Source organism: Chelmon rostratus, chromosome 16, assembly GCF_017976325.1.
Source record: "Chelmon rostratus isolate fCheRos1 chromosome 16, fCheRos1.pri, whole genome shotgun sequence".
Taxonomy (NCBI): Eukaryota; Metazoa; Chordata; class Actinopteri; order Chaetodontiformes; family Chaetodontidae; genus Chelmon; species Chelmon rostratus.
In genome coordinates, this window is record NC_055673.1 from 23,580,767 (window position 1) to 23,599,202 (window position 18,436).

At 42.4% G+C, this 18,436-nt stretch overlaps 1 protein-coding gene across 1 annotated transcript in view; it reads right to left on the bottom strand.

The window, feature by feature from the left end:
- Positions 1 to 18,436, bottom strand: part of thsd7aa (thrombospondin, type I, domain containing 7Aa) — a 133,999-nt gene that overhangs the window by 23,978 nt on the left and 91,585 nt on the right. The window contains exons 10-21 of the mRNA XM_041954868.1: positions 17,554 to 17,669; positions 14,946 to 15,078; positions 13,600 to 13,703; positions 10,808 to 11,002; positions 10,224 to 10,490; positions 6,678 to 6,856; positions 6,511 to 6,516; positions 6,118 to 6,251; positions 4,970 to 5,123; positions 3,305 to 3,446; positions 3,036 to 3,151; positions 2,831 to 2,948 (exon numbers count right to left, since the gene is read on the bottom strand). Of these exons, the coding sequence (XP_041810802.1) occupies positions 2,831 to 2,948; positions 3,036 to 3,151; positions 3,305 to 3,446; positions 4,970 to 5,123; positions 6,118 to 6,251; positions 6,511 to 6,516; positions 6,678 to 6,856; positions 10,224 to 10,490; positions 10,808 to 11,002; positions 13,600 to 13,703; positions 14,946 to 15,078; positions 17,554 to 17,669 (1,664 nt within the window). The remainder of the gene's footprint in view (positions 1 to 2,830; positions 2,949 to 3,035; positions 3,152 to 3,304; positions 3,447 to 4,969; positions 5,124 to 6,117; positions 6,252 to 6,510; positions 6,517 to 6,677; positions 6,857 to 10,223; positions 10,491 to 10,807; positions 11,003 to 13,599; positions 13,704 to 14,945; positions 15,079 to 17,553; positions 17,670 to 18,436) is intronic.

Genomic DNA, 18,436 nt, shown 5'->3' on the forward strand with positions numbered 1-18,436 from the left:
ATGCAGGAAGTGTTCAGGCACCCAATCCTTTTGTCCCTGGAACACATGGTGAGTATGGAAAGTAGCAAAGAAAGCATACCATACCAAACACCATAAGTAAATTTAATAATACTTGTATGTAAGCAAACAAAATGCAAAACACAAACACAGCCGGGATAGTATTTGTCTGCAAATTACAGATCAATGGTGGAACTAAGGCTAAACAGACAATCAACTAGCATGGTTAAATTTGTAAGCAACAATGAAGCTGATAATGTGGACAAATACTGTGTTCTGACTCATTTTGTCACACACTAATTCACCGTCTTGCTGAAAGTTAGAAGAAAAAATTCATATCAACCTTTGAATTAAGTATGGAGCCAGAGCGAGGAGGCGTAGCTTAGCTTAGCATAAAGACTGGAAGCAGGGGGGCACAGTGAAACGAGGCTCGAGCGAACAGTGAGACTGACCCATACTAGAAATACGCTGTAAAGGTTAAACAATAAGCTAGAAGAGGCATTTATCAAGACAAACGACCCCTTTCACATTACACATTGCCATTTGATGCAGTGTTTACCTCAAAATATGTTTAAATGAAGCTTAAAATAAAAGAGCTCGGTGAAGTGAACACATTAATAACGGAGGGTCCAGAAAAGCGGGACTAAATGCCTCCACCCCTGATGAAAAACCTGTAAGGCCTGCACACACACTCCTGCACACACCATCTCTAAACAAAGTTCACCTTCCCCAGCTAATATCTGGGTGCAGTTTGGTTCTCTGGTTGTTTTGCTGGAGATAATAGTGTCTACCACCCACAAACCAGTCATCACCCTCCATTATGACTCTTATGCTTCAGTGGTCTCCCTGCAGGGGGCCATGGCAGTGTTTGGGGTTGGGCGGTGGGTGGCAGTGAGGGCTGCTGGGCAAAAGAAAGCCTGTGCCAGCTGTCATTACAGTGTTTGGCTACAGAACACACAAAGCCATGATTATCTATGCACACAGGTTGGACACATCCAGGAAAATTGCTGTTTTTTTACACCACCTGATTGATAACAGCACCTTGCTGCTTCCAGGTATGTTCATTTGCTTGAAATAACAAATCCAGCTCATTGCTATTCCTGGCTCAGGAACAGAAAGGAGCTCCTCCAGGGAAGTTTGTCCTCGCAGCCAGCCAGGAGATAAAAAGAAACACAGGAAGGAAAGCGAGGAGGCCCTCTCTTCGTGTGACCTACCTGCTGTTTCTCCACACAAGGAAAGAAATCCTTGTTGCCTGGGGACAGATTAAGGTTACCATAATGACTAAAGCTTGTATTAGTTTCATATCTACTGTTTGCTCTTGCTGCTTCTGCCTGCTGCTCTTCTCAAGGACTCGTAGAAAGGTGAGTGGTCCCTGAGCACCAGAGCACACGCTCCTAATGGACTGCCAATCAATGACCTGATCCTATGGAATTACATGCAAGAACATTACTTTCCTCTCTCAGTTGGATTACAGCTATAACACCATCATTTCTCACATCATGAAGCATTTCTGGTTACCATCGGAGAGGCTGACTTCCTTTAGGACACAATCTGGAGCTGAGCTTTGCAGACCTACAGCAGTGATGGATCACCACACAGCTATGATAGTGTTATGGTGTTAAAGTTGTGTGAAGAGGCTACATGGTGGAATTTCACTGAAGTGTAATCAAATATTATCAATGGCTATATGCTAAGCTATGTTAAAGAATAAGTCATGGCTGAATATTCTGAAGCCAAACTATTTCTGTTAGTGTATTATTTCCAGGGCAACCACTGACCTTTGAATCCCTGCTTTTGAGCAAACAGGACAAGAAGTCTTTGATGTACACAGAAAAAAATGCAATTTTGAACACCTATTCTACTGCAACTGGGCAAGCTCCATCTGCTGGTGGATGTCATGTGATAGGATTGAATGCACAAGAACAGTGTTGTTATTGATTTCTCAACTAAAGTATTTGATTTCTGAAGCTCAGACAGCAGCAGCAGCTTGGGCCTTCTCACGTCATGGTTACTGTTAAGGAGTTAGCGAGTATAGGAACATCTTAAAGGGAGACTCCACTGATTTGACATGTAGGTTGCTAATCATAAGGAATACTCCTCAGCCTGTGAAAACTGTGTGGTGTCCAGTGTGGTTCTGTCAAGTCTGAGAAAATGATCCCCAAGATGTCATCAGGGTTTGGAACTTTTTCTGGCAACAAGCACTGTGTATTGTTGCTATTGGGATGACAGTGTTAGAGATGAAGTACAAGGGTGCGATGGGGGCTATTCTGTCTTATTTTTAGGAGTTTCTAGTTGTGGTCACATCTATATTTTTGTTAGGTCGGTTTAGACCACACCAGATAATGATCAGTTGTTCCCCAGCTTATCTTATCTTATCTTATGTCCAACTGGCAAAGTCATTCATCCAGGAGTCTGCAGTCATGCATCCTACATCACGGACAGCTCCAGAGAAAACCAATTTAGTTTAGGCCAATGATTGACAGTTTACAGTAGCGCAGAGTACAGAGTACTTCCCAAGGCTGTCCTACAACTCCTACAAGACTGTGCTATACCAGAAGTTTATCTTTAATAAATAAGATGATGTGTTCTGTACTATAACATAATGGGAGAAATGACAGTTAAAGAGAATGAAACAGCTAACTTTGTCTACTGTCACACAGAATCATTTAACCCTGTGGTTGCTCATTTTCTGTTCTTGCCTACATGAGATCGCACCAGAGTTGGACACAAATTGAAAACCACATTTTCAGGGGACGCAGATGCCTCAACATGCCCAAGCACTAGGCTGCTTTGGCGTGGACACACTGCAATGAATAGAAGTACACACACATACCTGACAGCCCACAGGTGTGGGTGCACTCAGACCACGGTGACCAGTCAGATAGCTGGCAGTTGACAGGACATTCCACAACACAGGAAGCATTCATCTGCCACTTCCTCTCCAGGCCCAGCTGCAAGAGAAAATAGGCTTTCATTAACTCAGCCTTTCACAAGGACGAAACAACAGTGGCTTTAACAGGAAATGCTGCACAACCCACCTCTTTGCAGAACCTGAGGTCAACAGATTTGCTGTCGCTACGCACACAGTCCAGCATACGGGTCTTGATGCCATTTCCACACACTGCTCTGTCACTGAGCTGACAGGTACTCCAATCTGCAGGGACAGGTTTCATCAGCAAAAACAGCATACAGCTTCATGTACCAGCAGCGTTAATGGAATCCTGCTCAGGAGCAAGACTTCATGTTTAACTGTAAATTCTGCTCCGTCTGATAACTGCATGTAGTTGATGCTCTGTTTGAGCCTCACCAGTGATGTTGTAGGAGTAGTGGAAGCAGTTGCTGTTGAGTTTGCAGGGCTCGGTCTCTTTAGTCGGAGGACACCCCTTCTCCTCTCCAGGCTTGCGGAGCGGGTAAGCACTTCTCTCCCGGGTACTGTTGTCACTGCATGGCTTAGGAACAGAAGGAAGGATCCTGACTTATTCATGCATACTGTTAGAGCATGTGCACATATGACAAGTAAACAGCCTTTGTTATTGTCCGTATCTCCTGTGAAGTTAAACACTGTTCATGAAGTTTCTCTCACCACATTTAAACGTTATGTGCTTTCTGCAGCTGGCCTACATGCCACTGTGGACCTTTCAGCATTTCATGAAAGAGTAATGTCTGCACACGGACTACAAACAACAGAACAGGTCAAAACACATATGACGATCTGATTAAATCTGACTAAAACATACAGTGTCGCTGTGTGTCGAGATGACGCTGTGGGAGTTGACTGAAAAGTGAACAGACTTTATTTGGTTTGTCCCTGCTTGCTGCTGATATGAAGAGATTTTACCACAAACAGATTAATTGATAAGGTGACTTTATCCCTGCCTTCTTCTGCTCAAACAGATTATTAAAGTGAATGCACGATTCTTAGTTCAAATAAGTAAGTTGTTTCTTATACTCAAAAGAAAACGACAAAGACAACTTGTGGCAGCTTGGGGAGAGCAGAAGGAGGCTGCACATATGCCAAACTTTTTAGCAAAGAGTTGTTAATTTACAGAAGTGAGCTTGTTTAACTCTAATGCTCCACTATGTTCGTCATCTTGTCTCTGGCTGGGTTTGTCTTCTGTTAACTGCTGAGCAGTTCGTGTACGCTCTGTTTTTAGAGTTTTTTACAGCAACAGTAAAGTTGCAGCCAGACAATTAAACAATGAGCTCAAAGTCACCTGTAACCCCTGCTAATCACTGATGAGCTCTGTCTTCATCTACCACTCTCTGTCACTCTCTCTGAGCGGCGTCACCCAAATAAATGAGAGTCCCATAGTACTATCGGAACTGAGGAGAGCAGCACACGAGTGAGAATCTGCTTTGAAGCAGGGTCCCAAGGGAAAAGGGCTGATTTGTGTGTTTTGTTCCTTCAGTGCTTTTTCATTCAAAAACTCTGATGTTGGGAACCTTTTTAATGAAATGTTGCTATCCAGACCACAAAACTGGTACAATTTCCCAAAAATTCAATCTTTGCCTTTAGTGTAATGGATCTCACACTGTTTGATCATCAAACAAGCAACTGGAAGGGATTTACTTTGTCGTTAACAAAAGTCAGTGCTTCTCTACTGAACTGGTTTGTTAGGAGACAAAGAGAAGGAAATAAGCAAAATATGACGGATGCCTTGCAGCAGTTTGATAACATCAGAAATAAAAAGGTATAGAAATGTAATTAAGCTGACTCTATGATATAGACAAATGGCAGTGACAGAGGTGAAGTAGGGGTGAAGACGCTCTCCATAGACTGTGATCATATCTTCCCTGGTTGGATCCTGGATGGGTACTTTTACCTCTCACTCTCCCTCTTTCCTGTTCTTCAGCTGTCCACTAAATTGCCCCAAAAATGCAAAGAGTATGAAGGCTATCTTCCTCTTCTGTGAACATACAGCACTGTATACAAGAGTAGTACAGTGACAGAGAGGTAATGTGACGCTCTTACCAGTGGACATGGGCTCCAGGCTCCCCAGTCTGATAACACACAGTCCTCAGGGCAGGGCAGCCGGCTGTTGCGGGCCCCCAGAGGCATCTCCTCTGGGTCACACAGGTAGTCCTCCACCTGCTCAGAGGGCCCGTCTATAGTGTTCAGCATACATCTGGACACAAAGTGCTTCAAGTAAGTCAATAAGTCTATTTCCACAAACAAACCATACCAAGACTCTTGCTATATTTGTTAACATTAATGTCAACAGCGTGGATAAATAAAACCTAATATGGTAAAATGCTTTACATGCAGCAAGTGAGCAAGCAAGGATTAAGCAATCTTATAGTTTTATCACTGACTGCGTATATAATGTCTCATATTATAGGGAGCAGAATTCACTCTCTAATAAAGTTCAATGATGAAACTGATATTGACATGTCCTTTGCGTTCACAACGGCCATGATTTAAGGCTTCAATGGCAAAATACATCAGTGATGCGGCCTCAGAGAGGAAGGATAACACTCTTCTTTCTTGCAATGCAGACATTTTAGCCCAGCTCTCACTTTCTCTCACTCTGAATAAAAGCATAATTCGAACAGATAGATGAAGCCAACAGTGTTACGTATTCAATTTCATTTGCTTATTATACGTTAAAAATGCTGCTGAGGCACCAATAGGTAGATTTTCTTACAACCTTCAACCCCAATTTGGTAGTAGCAAAAATTAAGAGCAAAGGTTATCTTTCAAAAAGAATGATATCTCTCGGTTAAAATGCCATGGAGACATAAGAGACATGGGTAAAATAGCAAATCTCTGCTGAGATCATGCGGCTGGCCAGCTCCTGAGCTGAGATGACATGAGCAGCCAGTCTTGCCTCACCCTTCTCCCAAAACATTTGCAAGTAAGCACTATTTTGATAAATCCACCGCATAAAATGGATCATTTCTCACCTGAACAATCTCAAAACTAACTTTGGTGACACATGTGACAGTTGTAGGACATACACAAAAACAAAAAAAGTCTTTTTTTGCTGAATGATGCAGTGCATGCTGGGAAACGCTATCCAAAGTTCACACAAGCTACCTTATCCTCAATAAAACAGGTGAGCCAAGAACTCTTATAGGCATTTGGGGCTTTCTTGGCTAAAGGTGGATTTTGATTCTTACCTGACTTTCCTGGTCTGAACTCCTTCACCACAGTTGTCCTTCAGGTCCACGTTGCTGACCTTCCACACACTCCAGGGCTCTGCCACCCAGACGTACTGCCCACAGTCACTGAGGCACGGCACCACCTCATACACCTGACACACACAAAGACCACAGTCACCTGTCTAATCTTAAAATGAAACGCGAGAAAAAGTGTAAACTGGATTTTGTATGTGTCCTGAAACTGATCTGCAGTTATCAGTAAACCAATTAGACCATTATTAGACTATTTATTGGACTTTTCCTTTAACAATTTGACTAAAGCAAGACAACCAATATTTCAGAAAAAGTAAAGACCAACATCCACTATGGAAAGGCGTACAAAAATTAAATAATAATAAACAGTGTACTTACCTGAGCCTGTGGATGGAATCCATTCATCAAAGAAGAGAAGGGAGTAACAGAAAAAAGGGTCATTCAGATTATTGTGCTCAGGAATTAAACAGATATATACATTTAAAGTAAGAGCAAAAGTAACCTTTCTCTCAGCTTGCATTAGTTTAAAGTTAGACCTTGCTCACCTGGTTGACATGGTCCAGTTTAGGACATGGTCTCCCACCGTTGTAGGGCTTTTCTCTGAGCCACTTGGACCGAACTTTGACCCCACTGCCGCAGGACTTGCTGCAGCGTGACCAGTTGGACCACTCGCTCAGTTTGCAGTCAGACGGACAGGGAATTATGCAGGCCTCCTCGATGTACCCTGCAACCAATCACACAACAACAGACAAGCGGTGGTAAAGATCCATGATCCTCTGCAGACAAAAAGAGAACTGTCAATGACATGTTACTGGAGCAGTAAACGAAAATGCAGTTAGTATACGTTACAACTGCACATGGCCTCCATCTGGTTTCTTTACTCTGTGCAGAAATGGACTTATCAGTCATTTCACTTCAAGTTCAGCATTTTGGAAAAGACACTTTTCACTTGCAGTTCTATCCAATGACGCTGTCATCAAGACTAAATGACAGGGGACATAACACTGATCCCTGAGGTACAACTACTGTGCACTTCTGCTGTACAATGCGTCACTAACTTTAACACAAATATAATAATATCTAATACTCCTGATGAAAACTGTTGATTGAATTGAGATATCAAATTGCATTCTTGGGTAAAATTGCATAATGCAAATCAAGCCTAGACTGGAGCGGATCTCTGTTCAATGGGTCCGGTGGTCTGCTGGCATATTGTGGCCAGTCCATGGTACAATTGGAGGAATAGACTGCTTGATAGCCCAGGGGGTTGTGGTGGGAACTTTCAGCACGGACATTTTCCAGCTGACCCAGTCAGACTATGTGGTGATGTCGACACCACATATTTCCACGGCACAGCTGATCAGCTGATCGACCTGTGACCAACAAGGTCAACTTGTTGACAAATACAAAGATAGCTCTAAAACCCTGATTCCAAAAAAGTTAGGATGCTGTGTTTAACATCAATAACAGAATGTGAAAATGTGCTCTTATTTTGCAAATGATCGCATTCTGCTGATATTTATGTTTTACAAAGTGTCCCAGCTTTTTGGGAATCGGGGTTGTGTATGTGTTTCCATAAACACAGATTTGACTGAAAGCAAAAATGTACAGCAGTTCTCCGAAGGTCGTCAAAAGGAGATCAGGAAACGAATCACCCAAAAAGTAAACATACCAGAAAAGTGATTTAATGAGTTACTGCAGATCTAAAATAGCAATATAAGATTATCTGAGGAATGTTTTTTGACAATAACTTGACTACATGTTGATCTAACCTGTTGTGAGGGAGATAGGATCCTCAATCTGACGGTTGGACTTTCTAATCAAACACAGAACTCCGGCAGAAAACCACTAGCCTTGCTGCTAATCACAAACTTTCTTCAGGCATGAAAACAAGTTGCTCACTGGTGCTGACTCCAGATTCACCCATGCAGTCCTTTCCTGTCATAAACAAATCTACCATCATTGATATCCAGTGTTAGTCAGAGGGTAAATATCAACAGGAAGGAGTGAGCAATTACCGTCTTCCTCCCACAATACCCTCTGGTATAAGTGAGCCAATCAAGGACCCCTAAATCAGAAAGCAAGCAAGCAGCAGTACCGACTTTGAGTCCATTATCTTTTTTCAGTGCGAGCAAGTTACCATCAAGCAGCCCAATCTTAGGGGGAGAGCTTTGACTCACTTTCTCAATGTGCAAACACAGACATGCTCATTCCCCCGAGTGCTTTGATGTGCTCTGTATTTTCCCAGGGCTAAGATGCCGAATACGACAGCACTTTGATTCTTAATTCCCTTTTCTCCCTTTGCTGGAATATACTGTGGAATGTTAATACAGCTCATCGCAAAGTGGCCTGACAGATTTGGGCTGCTGGCAGCAAATATATGCCCAAGTTCCCCTGATTGATTGTGGAATTTACACTGGAGGTTTGGACAAAGGATGCACTGGTAACTGACCGTGAGCTGGGTCAAATGTGATCTGACAGGTTGACTGATCCCACATATTTGGGCAGGATTGCGAGCTGAAGAACAATTGTTGTCTACTTTACACATCTCAGTAAGATAACACATCAAAAGTCCTTCTCTTTTGCATGGAGCCTCCAGCATGACTAAAAATAAGATCACTGTGAAAAGAACCGGTAGATTCCAGCTGTGACCCATTTCAGAGTCTGTCTCATTTGAAGTCCATGTTATAAGATGGGTTACATCCAACAAATCTTCATCATCTTCTATACCAAAACAGGCTGTCTGTCAGTGCCATCCAAAACAAACCGCATGAGTCAGTACAGATACAAATCTGTGCTTAAGGTGGGCTAAGACTAACATGCTGTAACTATGTGGTCATGAGTAGGTCGAGATGGTAGCCATGGTTAAAGAAATCGCATTTGACTGTTGGAAGGAACCAATGTGTGTGAGTACACTGTGATATTACTGTTGTGATGTGGTTTCACTCCTAAGCACACCCTGTGACTGAGCCGCTACCGAGCCGAGTGACGGCCCATTACGCCTCTGTTCAGTCTCCTCCTGCTCTCTGTGGTCACCATCATTGTGTTCCAACACAAAGAAATTCACCATACAGTTGTTCTCATTACAGTTTTTCCTGTTTCAGTTGGATGAGCATGTGATAGTGATTTTATTGCAGCCCATAAACACTACATGTTAACCAGCAGTCATTCCCAAGCTGCTGCACTGTGGTCATACAAATCATTATTTTGTAATTGTCTGGCAAAATTAGCATCAATTCAGGTTGATGGCAACAGCTCTGCCTTGTATTCAGCTATACAGGCTTTTAAAATTAACGATCACAGGCAAATTTAGAGGTGAATGAGTGTCTTAACTTTACTACCGCATAGCCCCTGACCCTCAGTGGCAGAAGCTGCATTTACCCTGGAAACAATGAAGCACCCAATGTTCTAAGATGTACACACTCTGGAGATTAGTGTGGGGGGAGAACAATGCTGTTTTAGTCTGGATAAAGATGTGTTTAGCAATTTAACCAACTTAGCGAAGACGATGTGACTTTTGCTGAGCAGCAGCCACTGTGACCACGTTACTATTACAGGATAATGGTATATGCTCAATGATAGTGGAACAAAAGCATAGAAGAAGAATGTCTTAGTCAGCAAACTTTCCATTTCAAAAGAGAAAAACCTGTAGTTTCTTCTTCCAAAAGACACATAGTGTTTCTTGAACTGAGGAAAGTGGGTTAGACTAAGTCAAATTCATCAGATGTTGGCATTCAGTGGTAAGTGATCAGCTAAATACACTCGACAATAAACACAATAATGGATGTTAACCATTATTGTTACAAATCATAAATGACAGAGAAATAATATTGTAAGAAATAGGATTCCCTGTTTACCTGGTGCATCCTTTAACAGACGCATTTAATTTGTTTCAGTAAAATGCAATAATCTAGAAACTGGGCTTGGGTTTACTAGGGGGTGTTAATGATTTGTCAACAGTTTGAACTAAACTTCCCCATTTTTATTTTCATCTGTGTTTTTCAATTGAGTTGTGATTACTGCTGCTGTCTCTAAAAATCGAGAAAAGTCAGGGTTCGGGTTAGCGGGTTATTTGAACATGGAGAACTCACCGTGGCTGTTACAGCGAGAAGTTTCCACTATGCGGTTGTCCTGGTCATAGCACACCATGGCCTGGTAGCGGTATCCTTGGCCACACTCCTTGATGTCTCCTTGGACCTTCATGCCCAGCTGACCCTCCATGCGGCCGCCCTCAGGTAGGACACAGTCCGACCAGTTGCCCACCGGCTGGGCGTTGTATTTGTTACATGGACAGTACTGGGTCTCGCTCACAGGATACATCTGGTGGTTTTTACACTGGTCCCGCTTTTTGCTCTTCCCTGCAAAAAACATTAAAAAACAATAACTATAACTACTTAATAATTGCGTTAAAAATGAATTTGCCTCTTTTTGATTATTAATTCTTGAGCAAGGCACGGAGCCCCAGCTGTTACGCTGCTCCGGGGTCTCAGCCTGCTTGGACTGAGCCGTTTTCTGTGGAACTGTAGGAATTTAGTAATTTAAAACAACAGGGAGGTTTTGAGCCCTCTCAGTCAACTTTACACATCTAAAAAGTTAAAATTTAAAACAAGTTTTTCACATCCACTGATCTTACTTTAAAGGTTAATGCAATCTGGATGGAAAGTGTGTCACTCACCAACTAGCATCCTCTTGCGGGTCCTGACGCCCACGCAATCAGCTGTGCAGGGGGAGAACTTGGACCAGCTGCTGAGTTGACAGTCTTCCTGGCAGGGCAGCTGGCAGGGCTGTGTGAGAGGCGGCATGGAGCTGGCGAACTTAAGACAAGCTTCGAGGTCTGCCTGTCCACCATCCTGCTTCCGACATGAAACAGCTACAGGAGAAACGAGCAAATGGGGTTTTATTTGGAGGATGGAGACTTTTCATTTGGTGTTTTGTGGTCAACACGCTCCTCTTACACTCCACCGCATACCTTGAGACAATAAGCCCCTAGCACTATCCAAAAAGAGTTGTATGTGGTAAAAATGACCTTTAGATCCAGCAGTTTTTGAAAAAAAAAAACTGATGAACTGCTGAAAAAATGTTATTTTCTCACTTTTAAGGTGATGTTGTTTGCCTGCTATCACTCAACATAGTGTTGTCTAAGTCAATAAACAAGCGTTAGAATGGAGTGACGGCGCCAATCACCTGCTGGACACTGTTTTCATCTCTGAAAGAGTCACTACACACAGGTCAGTAGTCCTGCTTGTACTGCCATCTGGCAATCGCTGCATGCTCAGTTCACACCCTGTACAGCACTTCTCATTGCATTATAGCAGCGGTGGAAGAAGTTTCAGATCCTTTACCAAGAAAAAACAGATGAATATTCTTGATTGGTTGTAAAGGTCCTGCCTTTAAAAAGCTAATAAAAATACATAAATATTGCTAAGGGAATGCATTATGTATGCAAGTAAGAGCAATTATTATAATTGTTGTTATCATTATTATATTTAAAATATTGTATTTAACAATGTAGGGTTAAGTGTTTACATGATTATATTATATTAGCTCATCACTCAGTAGGCACATAAAATCTGAATCTTTATTAACTAAAGTCTTGAAACAACCCTAGTAGAGGGAAAAATATAGTTCCCTTATAAACCCCTTAAAAAGTCCCTTAAAAGTAGAAGCATAAAGTAGAACATCAGGGAAATACTCAAAGTCCAATCACCACAAATTCATAGTGAAGTATAGTACTTGAGTAAATGTACAGTAGTAACATCTGACCACAGCAGGTTAATTGTAGTCCACACACGCCACCAAATCCAGCTGCGAGTATGTGTGTGTGGTCAACCAACCCGACAGACTTTCAAACTATCAGCCCGCAGAGGTCAGCAGAGCAGAGGGAAGCTGCTAATGGTCTAAAGGCTGAGGGTGTTGTTCCGTGGCATCTGTCAGCCCACACTGGCTCGGCTTGAGTCTTATCAGGCCGAGCCAATGCTAAACACACCACTGGCTGGTTCGATGGCTAAAAGTTGGCCTTCGTTAAACTGCCCCATAGAAAACACAGGCAACCCCCCCCACCCCCCTCCACACACACACACACGCACACACACACACACATTCATGGGAAATACTAGAAAATGACTATGGCCTTCTGCAAGTTGTATTGAGTGCGCAAATGAATAGTGAGAGACTAGTATTGAACTGTGTCTCTCCAGCTCAGAGTATACTATTACAGGTAATGGTACATAATGACAAGAACCTCCCAAGATGGAGGAGCAGGATGCTCATCATTGGAGTCAGATAATGCCCCTGGTCTCTGAGACTTTAATAGGAGTCTGAGTGTGTGCACTGATAATGAGTCAACCATCTGCCTGAATCCTCTCTCAGGCCACAGGCATTAGCGTTACACTCAGCTGGTCTCTTAAAGGAATGGTGCATGGTTTGTTGGTTCTGAGATCTTCCTGCTGGTGTTCTGTAGACACTGAAATCATCATCATAGTAAATCATTGTTAGTGTGTTTGTATAACATAGCCTGTGCAAACATTTGGAAAATAAATAATTGAACACAGCTGATGTAGCCATGCGTCTTTATACTCTGACCACCCAGTTCGTTCAATGAAGTGATCCTTTGCAACGCTTTCTATGGCACCAGGCGACATGTTAGAAGAGGCACAAGCATCGTGTCGCGTCAATGGTGAACATATCGCAGGGCTCTCACACAGGACGGCTACGTCCACCACACAATGTGGTGCACTGAAGGAAGTTTGTGCATCCTGAGTCCACTCTCAACATATAGATCAGGCACCGCACAGGCTCTCACACAACAAAGCTATTAAAAGAACATCTCGGCGTGATTCAGTGGAAGTTTTGGTTAGGGAGCAAACACAGATGCAGCATTCATGTGCACTTACTTTGCAATATCAGAAAGTGCTTAGCACCATGACCTGGATAAATGAGAATCTTCACAGGCAGCAACATAAGAAAATAAAGCACACATGAGCGACTGACCCTCTCTCTCTCTCTCTGAAAAAGGAAGTGAATGAGCAGCCATTATTTTTGAAAAGCTTTACTATCTCTGAATTATCTCGAAGGCTGAAACTTGTGCTACCACCATTGCATGGTTTGCACTTTTTTTTTTTTCCAAGGAGTCACTTTCATTGATCAAATGTTCATATAAAAGAAGAATGAATGAATGAATGAAGACTACAGATACTATTTTGTTGCCAGCTCCACTGTTCCAGGCTCTTGTAAAGAGAGCATTTAGCTGGAAAGATCTGATCAATGGTCCCAGATCCCCACTAAAAACAGGTCTCAGCTCAGTTTAATGCATTTTCTTAATGACTGCTCGTGGCTACACTGTTCTTCCTGCTCCGTTTTACTAATGTGTTTATGTAGAGAAGAAAAGATGATGACAATGAAGTCTGTGTGTGTATGTGTGTGTGTGTGTGTGTGTGTGTGTGTGTGTGTGTGTGTGTGGTTGCTCACCCCGAACCTGCATGCCCGGCCCACAGGTCTCCTGAGCTCCAGGGCTGTCCTGACGGACAGACCATGGAACCAGTTGGCATCGCCGCCACTTGTGTGTTTTCCATCTGAAAAAGAAGTATAAAAATCAGAGGTGTCTTGAGCCTCGATGCAGGGGGGGAGTGAATGGGTGCTACTTCAAATCCCGGGACCAGATGGAAAGGAAGAAGAAAAGCTAGATGCCTTGATAGCAAACCCTAGAAAATGCACTGTTCAGTACACCTTTTAAAAAAGCGCCGGAGGGAGCCAACCACACACGGATAATTTAGCTATTCTTAGAGCATTGTTGCTACGACAACAACAATGTAAAGTTCAGTCAGCCAACTCCATGAAAATGGATTATAATGTGAAGGTAGAGTATGTACAGAGTTGATATGTGCAATCTAGGCTCTGATCTTGTCACTCCTTACTAGCAAACATCATGTTAAGCACTGCAGGAAGTGTGGAATGGTGATAAAGTCGCTCCTACAGGAACAAAGAGTCAATGCCTACAGGTGAGGGCTGGGGTGGCAGTGAGGCTTATAAATGCTTTTTGGAAATAACAGCATAGTTTAAATAAATGAAAATAATAATTATTCTGGTGGTTCATCTGAAGTTCATTTCTCATTAATGAAAATCTGCCAGAATTAGCCAAGAGGCTAGTTTTCATCTGTAGTCCCTGACCAGGTGTGAAGGAAGCAACTGCACAACAGCAGTAATAATGAGGGTGTAAGAATATGCCATGTGGGTGTAGTGATGGGCTGGAGCTGACTGTCGGAATCATGAAATTTATCAGTAACTGAAGGAACATGAATTTACTTTAAAAAAGAAAAGCCAGAAGACAAAAATCAAGGGTCCATCCTCCAGAGACCATGTTATGTAAAAATGGGAAAATAGCCTATTGTTATAACGTCATATGTTCCAAATCACGATGTGCCTTCCCTATAGAAAAGTGGGGGCATCGTCTTTTTAGGCCATCAGCTTCGCTCAGAATTTTCATGGCAGAACACCAATTAAAAATTTGCGGGAAAAGAAGCTCTACTGCAAACAAAGAGATAATATATGCACATGAAATATTTTACAGCTCAACACAGTTTTTAGTGTATTTGAACCACTCACCTAATTACTGCTGGAATACATCCTTTATTTTTCATATGTTATGAATTATTCTAGAATGGCTTTGTAAAAATGTTCAGGCTCATGTTGGGTTCAGGTGTACTTATTTTTAAATGCCATTTATGAAAAATGGTAAGTAATGAAGTAAAGCAAAAATATCGAGATGATGAACTTGTACTTGCTGGTGAACAGTGTGTACGGATGTTACCAGTTACCTGAATCCTTGACAGACAGACTGAGCCTCACAGTCTCTCTCTTGGTTCAGCACTTCAGGACAGTCTTGTCCGCCATTAGCTGGCGACTGGATGACAATACGTTTCCTGTACTGCTTCTTCTTGGTGCTACCACCTGAGTGGAGACACAAAAAGTGTACCTAACATAGTGGCAACTGAGTGTAAATGTAAAATACCAAATGCAGCAGAGCAAATTGCTGTAGTTTCAGCATGACCCACATTTGAAAAGGTACTTGAAAAACAGATGTCTTTTGTGTGATCTTGGACATATTTCATTAAATCTGTCGGTGTAGACTGAATATAATGAAGCCCATTGGTTTGTAATGCATCTATTTCCTCACCCCCTGCTGACCTACAGGGGAGGCTAATACGATTAAGTGGAATATTGAATACCATCTCCATCATCTGCTCTCTGGTATCCAATAGAGCTCCAAGGGTGGGAGAGGTTATTGACTTTACAGGAAGTCCACATCTATATCAGGACTATCATATCAGATTGCAGTTCTCACAATGCCAAAGTGCTGGTGATTCCTGTTGGAGGATAATTTATAACAGAATGTAATGCAGCTTCATCACGTCATACGGAGATAAAGAGCTTTCAGATAGCAAAGGGCTAGAAATGCAGATGGCCGTGCTACATGCCAACAGAAAATTGCTCATCCCGTTCAAGGTCAACACGTTCTCACTCTCAACTCGTCACATATGCAGCTTGGTCAGTGGTCCTACATTTGAAACTGCGATGCTCTGCGTACCTATCTAACGTCAGTTTTGAACATGCAGGGCTCAGTCGTCAAGTTAGAAATCAGAAATGTGCAATGTCTGGCTAGACCTCCAAAACAAAGCTTGCTGGTTAGGTGTAGGCACCAAAACTACCTCGACATGTTGAGGAAAACATCACGGTTTGGGTTAATAATAGATTGTTAGTTACATTGCTTCAGTTAAATATGTTACATTAGTTTACTTTACAGCACGTACACAAGTAAAAAGGAGTCAAAGTTCACTTTTGGTTTCACACAGGACACAGGCCCCAGTTACCTGGGTGAAGGCCCTGTGCCCATCCAGCCACCCCAACCCTCCTCTTGCTCTTTATACTCAGTCATTTGACATGTTGGGAGTGAGAATGGGCTGTCTATAGAAATCTATTGTTCTACCCTGCAGGTTGAAAAATTATGTTAAAGGGTTACCCAGGGCCTTAAAAAGGGACACCAAGGGGTCCTTACCAAGTGTGCATTGGTTGTCAAGGTCATCGGGGCCTGCCACCTATCCCAGCATGCACTGGGCAAGGTGCATCGTACGCCTTGGACAATCTTTCACAGTAGTCCAAGTCATCTGATATAGTTGCTTTTAACAACACATTTGAGTGTGCATTGCATGCACCACAGTCATGCCTTAGACAGTCATGTCTTAGACATGATTAAATTACATAGATATAACACTATACTTATGCAATATACAATGAAACACAAAAGGTGGGGCAGTGTGTCAGGGGGAGAAGTATGGTTTCTTTGGAAAAGAAGCTAATAGAGGGTAACTGTTGCTTCTTCTTTTTCTGCTATAATCTTAGCATCAACAGCTGATGATCTGCTGTGATCTTTGAGCTCTTGACTGTTTGCCATGGTCTTCACTTCCTTAATGCACTTGGCAGAGTTAATACATGTCATAGCGATGTATGCCATTATTTTCAGATTAAGTCCATTGGCATACTGAGGTAAGACATGCAGTGACTAAGGAAGTGAAAATCAAGGCAACACAACTAAACACGATGATGCTTCGGTAGGTTTTTTTATTGTTTGGCAATTTGGCAGTTGGCATAGGGGTTTGTAAAGAAAAAAAAATGATATCATTTTTACCGCTATGCCCATGTTTTGAAAACATAGTGCACAACTTTATATGAATGGGCAAAGAAGAGTGTCAAGGTCCCATGGACATAATAACCATGTTGATGGAACTTTCTGAGCCTCAGTACTGACAGTAAGCACAGTTAGTTTAGCCCCATTTTAAGCAGCAGATGCCTCTGAGGAGTAACTATGCCAATACAGAAAGCCGAACTCAAGGGAGAGACAGCAACACACATGTTTAACACTGAGGCTGACGCTTGTTTGGAGCTCCATATGCCTTATTTGCTTGGCAAATGGGCTCCAGATTAGGCAGCACCATCAGGATTTCCAGCAGCTGCTTTTTGTGGAGGCGGCCTGACCCCACTGAATTGACAAAGGCCTCTCTTATCATCAGAAGAGTCTATTTACCCCTCTATAAAATAATACCTTAGAGGTCTTTAGTAAGAATATAAGACTTATCATCTCCACTCACCAATATCCCACAGGAAACCCTGATATTTCCCTTTCATTAACATTTATTAAACATGTAACAACCCAAATAGAATTGGAATTTTTGGTATTCTGTTTTAGTGTGCATGATGATTTTATGGTCTGCTCGTGCTGAAATAGTGATGAACACATTTGGTATGCTTCATTAGGCCTGACTGAGAAACACAGTCGTACAAAAGCTTTTATGAATTCTCTCTATTAACACTGCATTTGGCCTGTGTGACAGATTACTGTGTGAACTGGAGCCAAAGAGCCGGAGCTACCTGCTTGACATGTTGATGGGCAGGGGCTCCACTCGCTGTACGGGGTGACGATACAGTCTCTCTTGCATGGCAGTAAGCAGGGCCTGACGGTGTCTGGGCGTAGACTCTCTGGACACCTGCAAGTACATCATTGACAGGCTCAGACACGCACACAGAGTACACAGAGCTCATTAGATCTGAAATGAAGCATAGACTATGAGGTCAAAGTCGAGACTGTCCTCCCAAAAATACCGACAGTATGAGTCATTGGTTATAACAACACCTAATACCTAAATACAACATCCAATATATTTCAGTTAAACTGACAGAAACAGTGGAGCAGAATATACCAACAGACTATAATTTAAAGAGAGATTTGACAAATGATTCATCAATTTAAGTGGTCCTGGCTTTCTGGAGAACCAGTGTAATCACCTCCACATACACCTACCTAGCAGGCAACCTTAGGACAAGGGAAATGAATAAAAATCTTCACCATCCTCTTTATGTAACATACCATACCATCTGAGAGTAAACCTTCTCCTTGAATATTTCTCTGCTGATTCATCAAATTTGGATGAACCTTCAAACTAAAGCTGACCCGCCCCACTTTAACCTCGCAGTTTCAATTAAGATCCAACGTGCTCGACTACAGATCCAAAAAGAATTTGGTCCGACTGTGTCTTTTTGGCATCAATATCAGCTTAATTTTGAGGTATACATGTCAGTATAGGTGCCGTTTGATTTCACATTGCATCATGGAAGACGGCGCAGCTGTTCCAGTGCAAGTGTAGCTGTCAAAATTCTGCAATGGCAGAAGGGAGAGAAAAGGAAAGCACTGTGAAAAGGAGAATATAATTTCTTCATGGTAATTATCCCTCACATCAACCTTACAGTCACCACG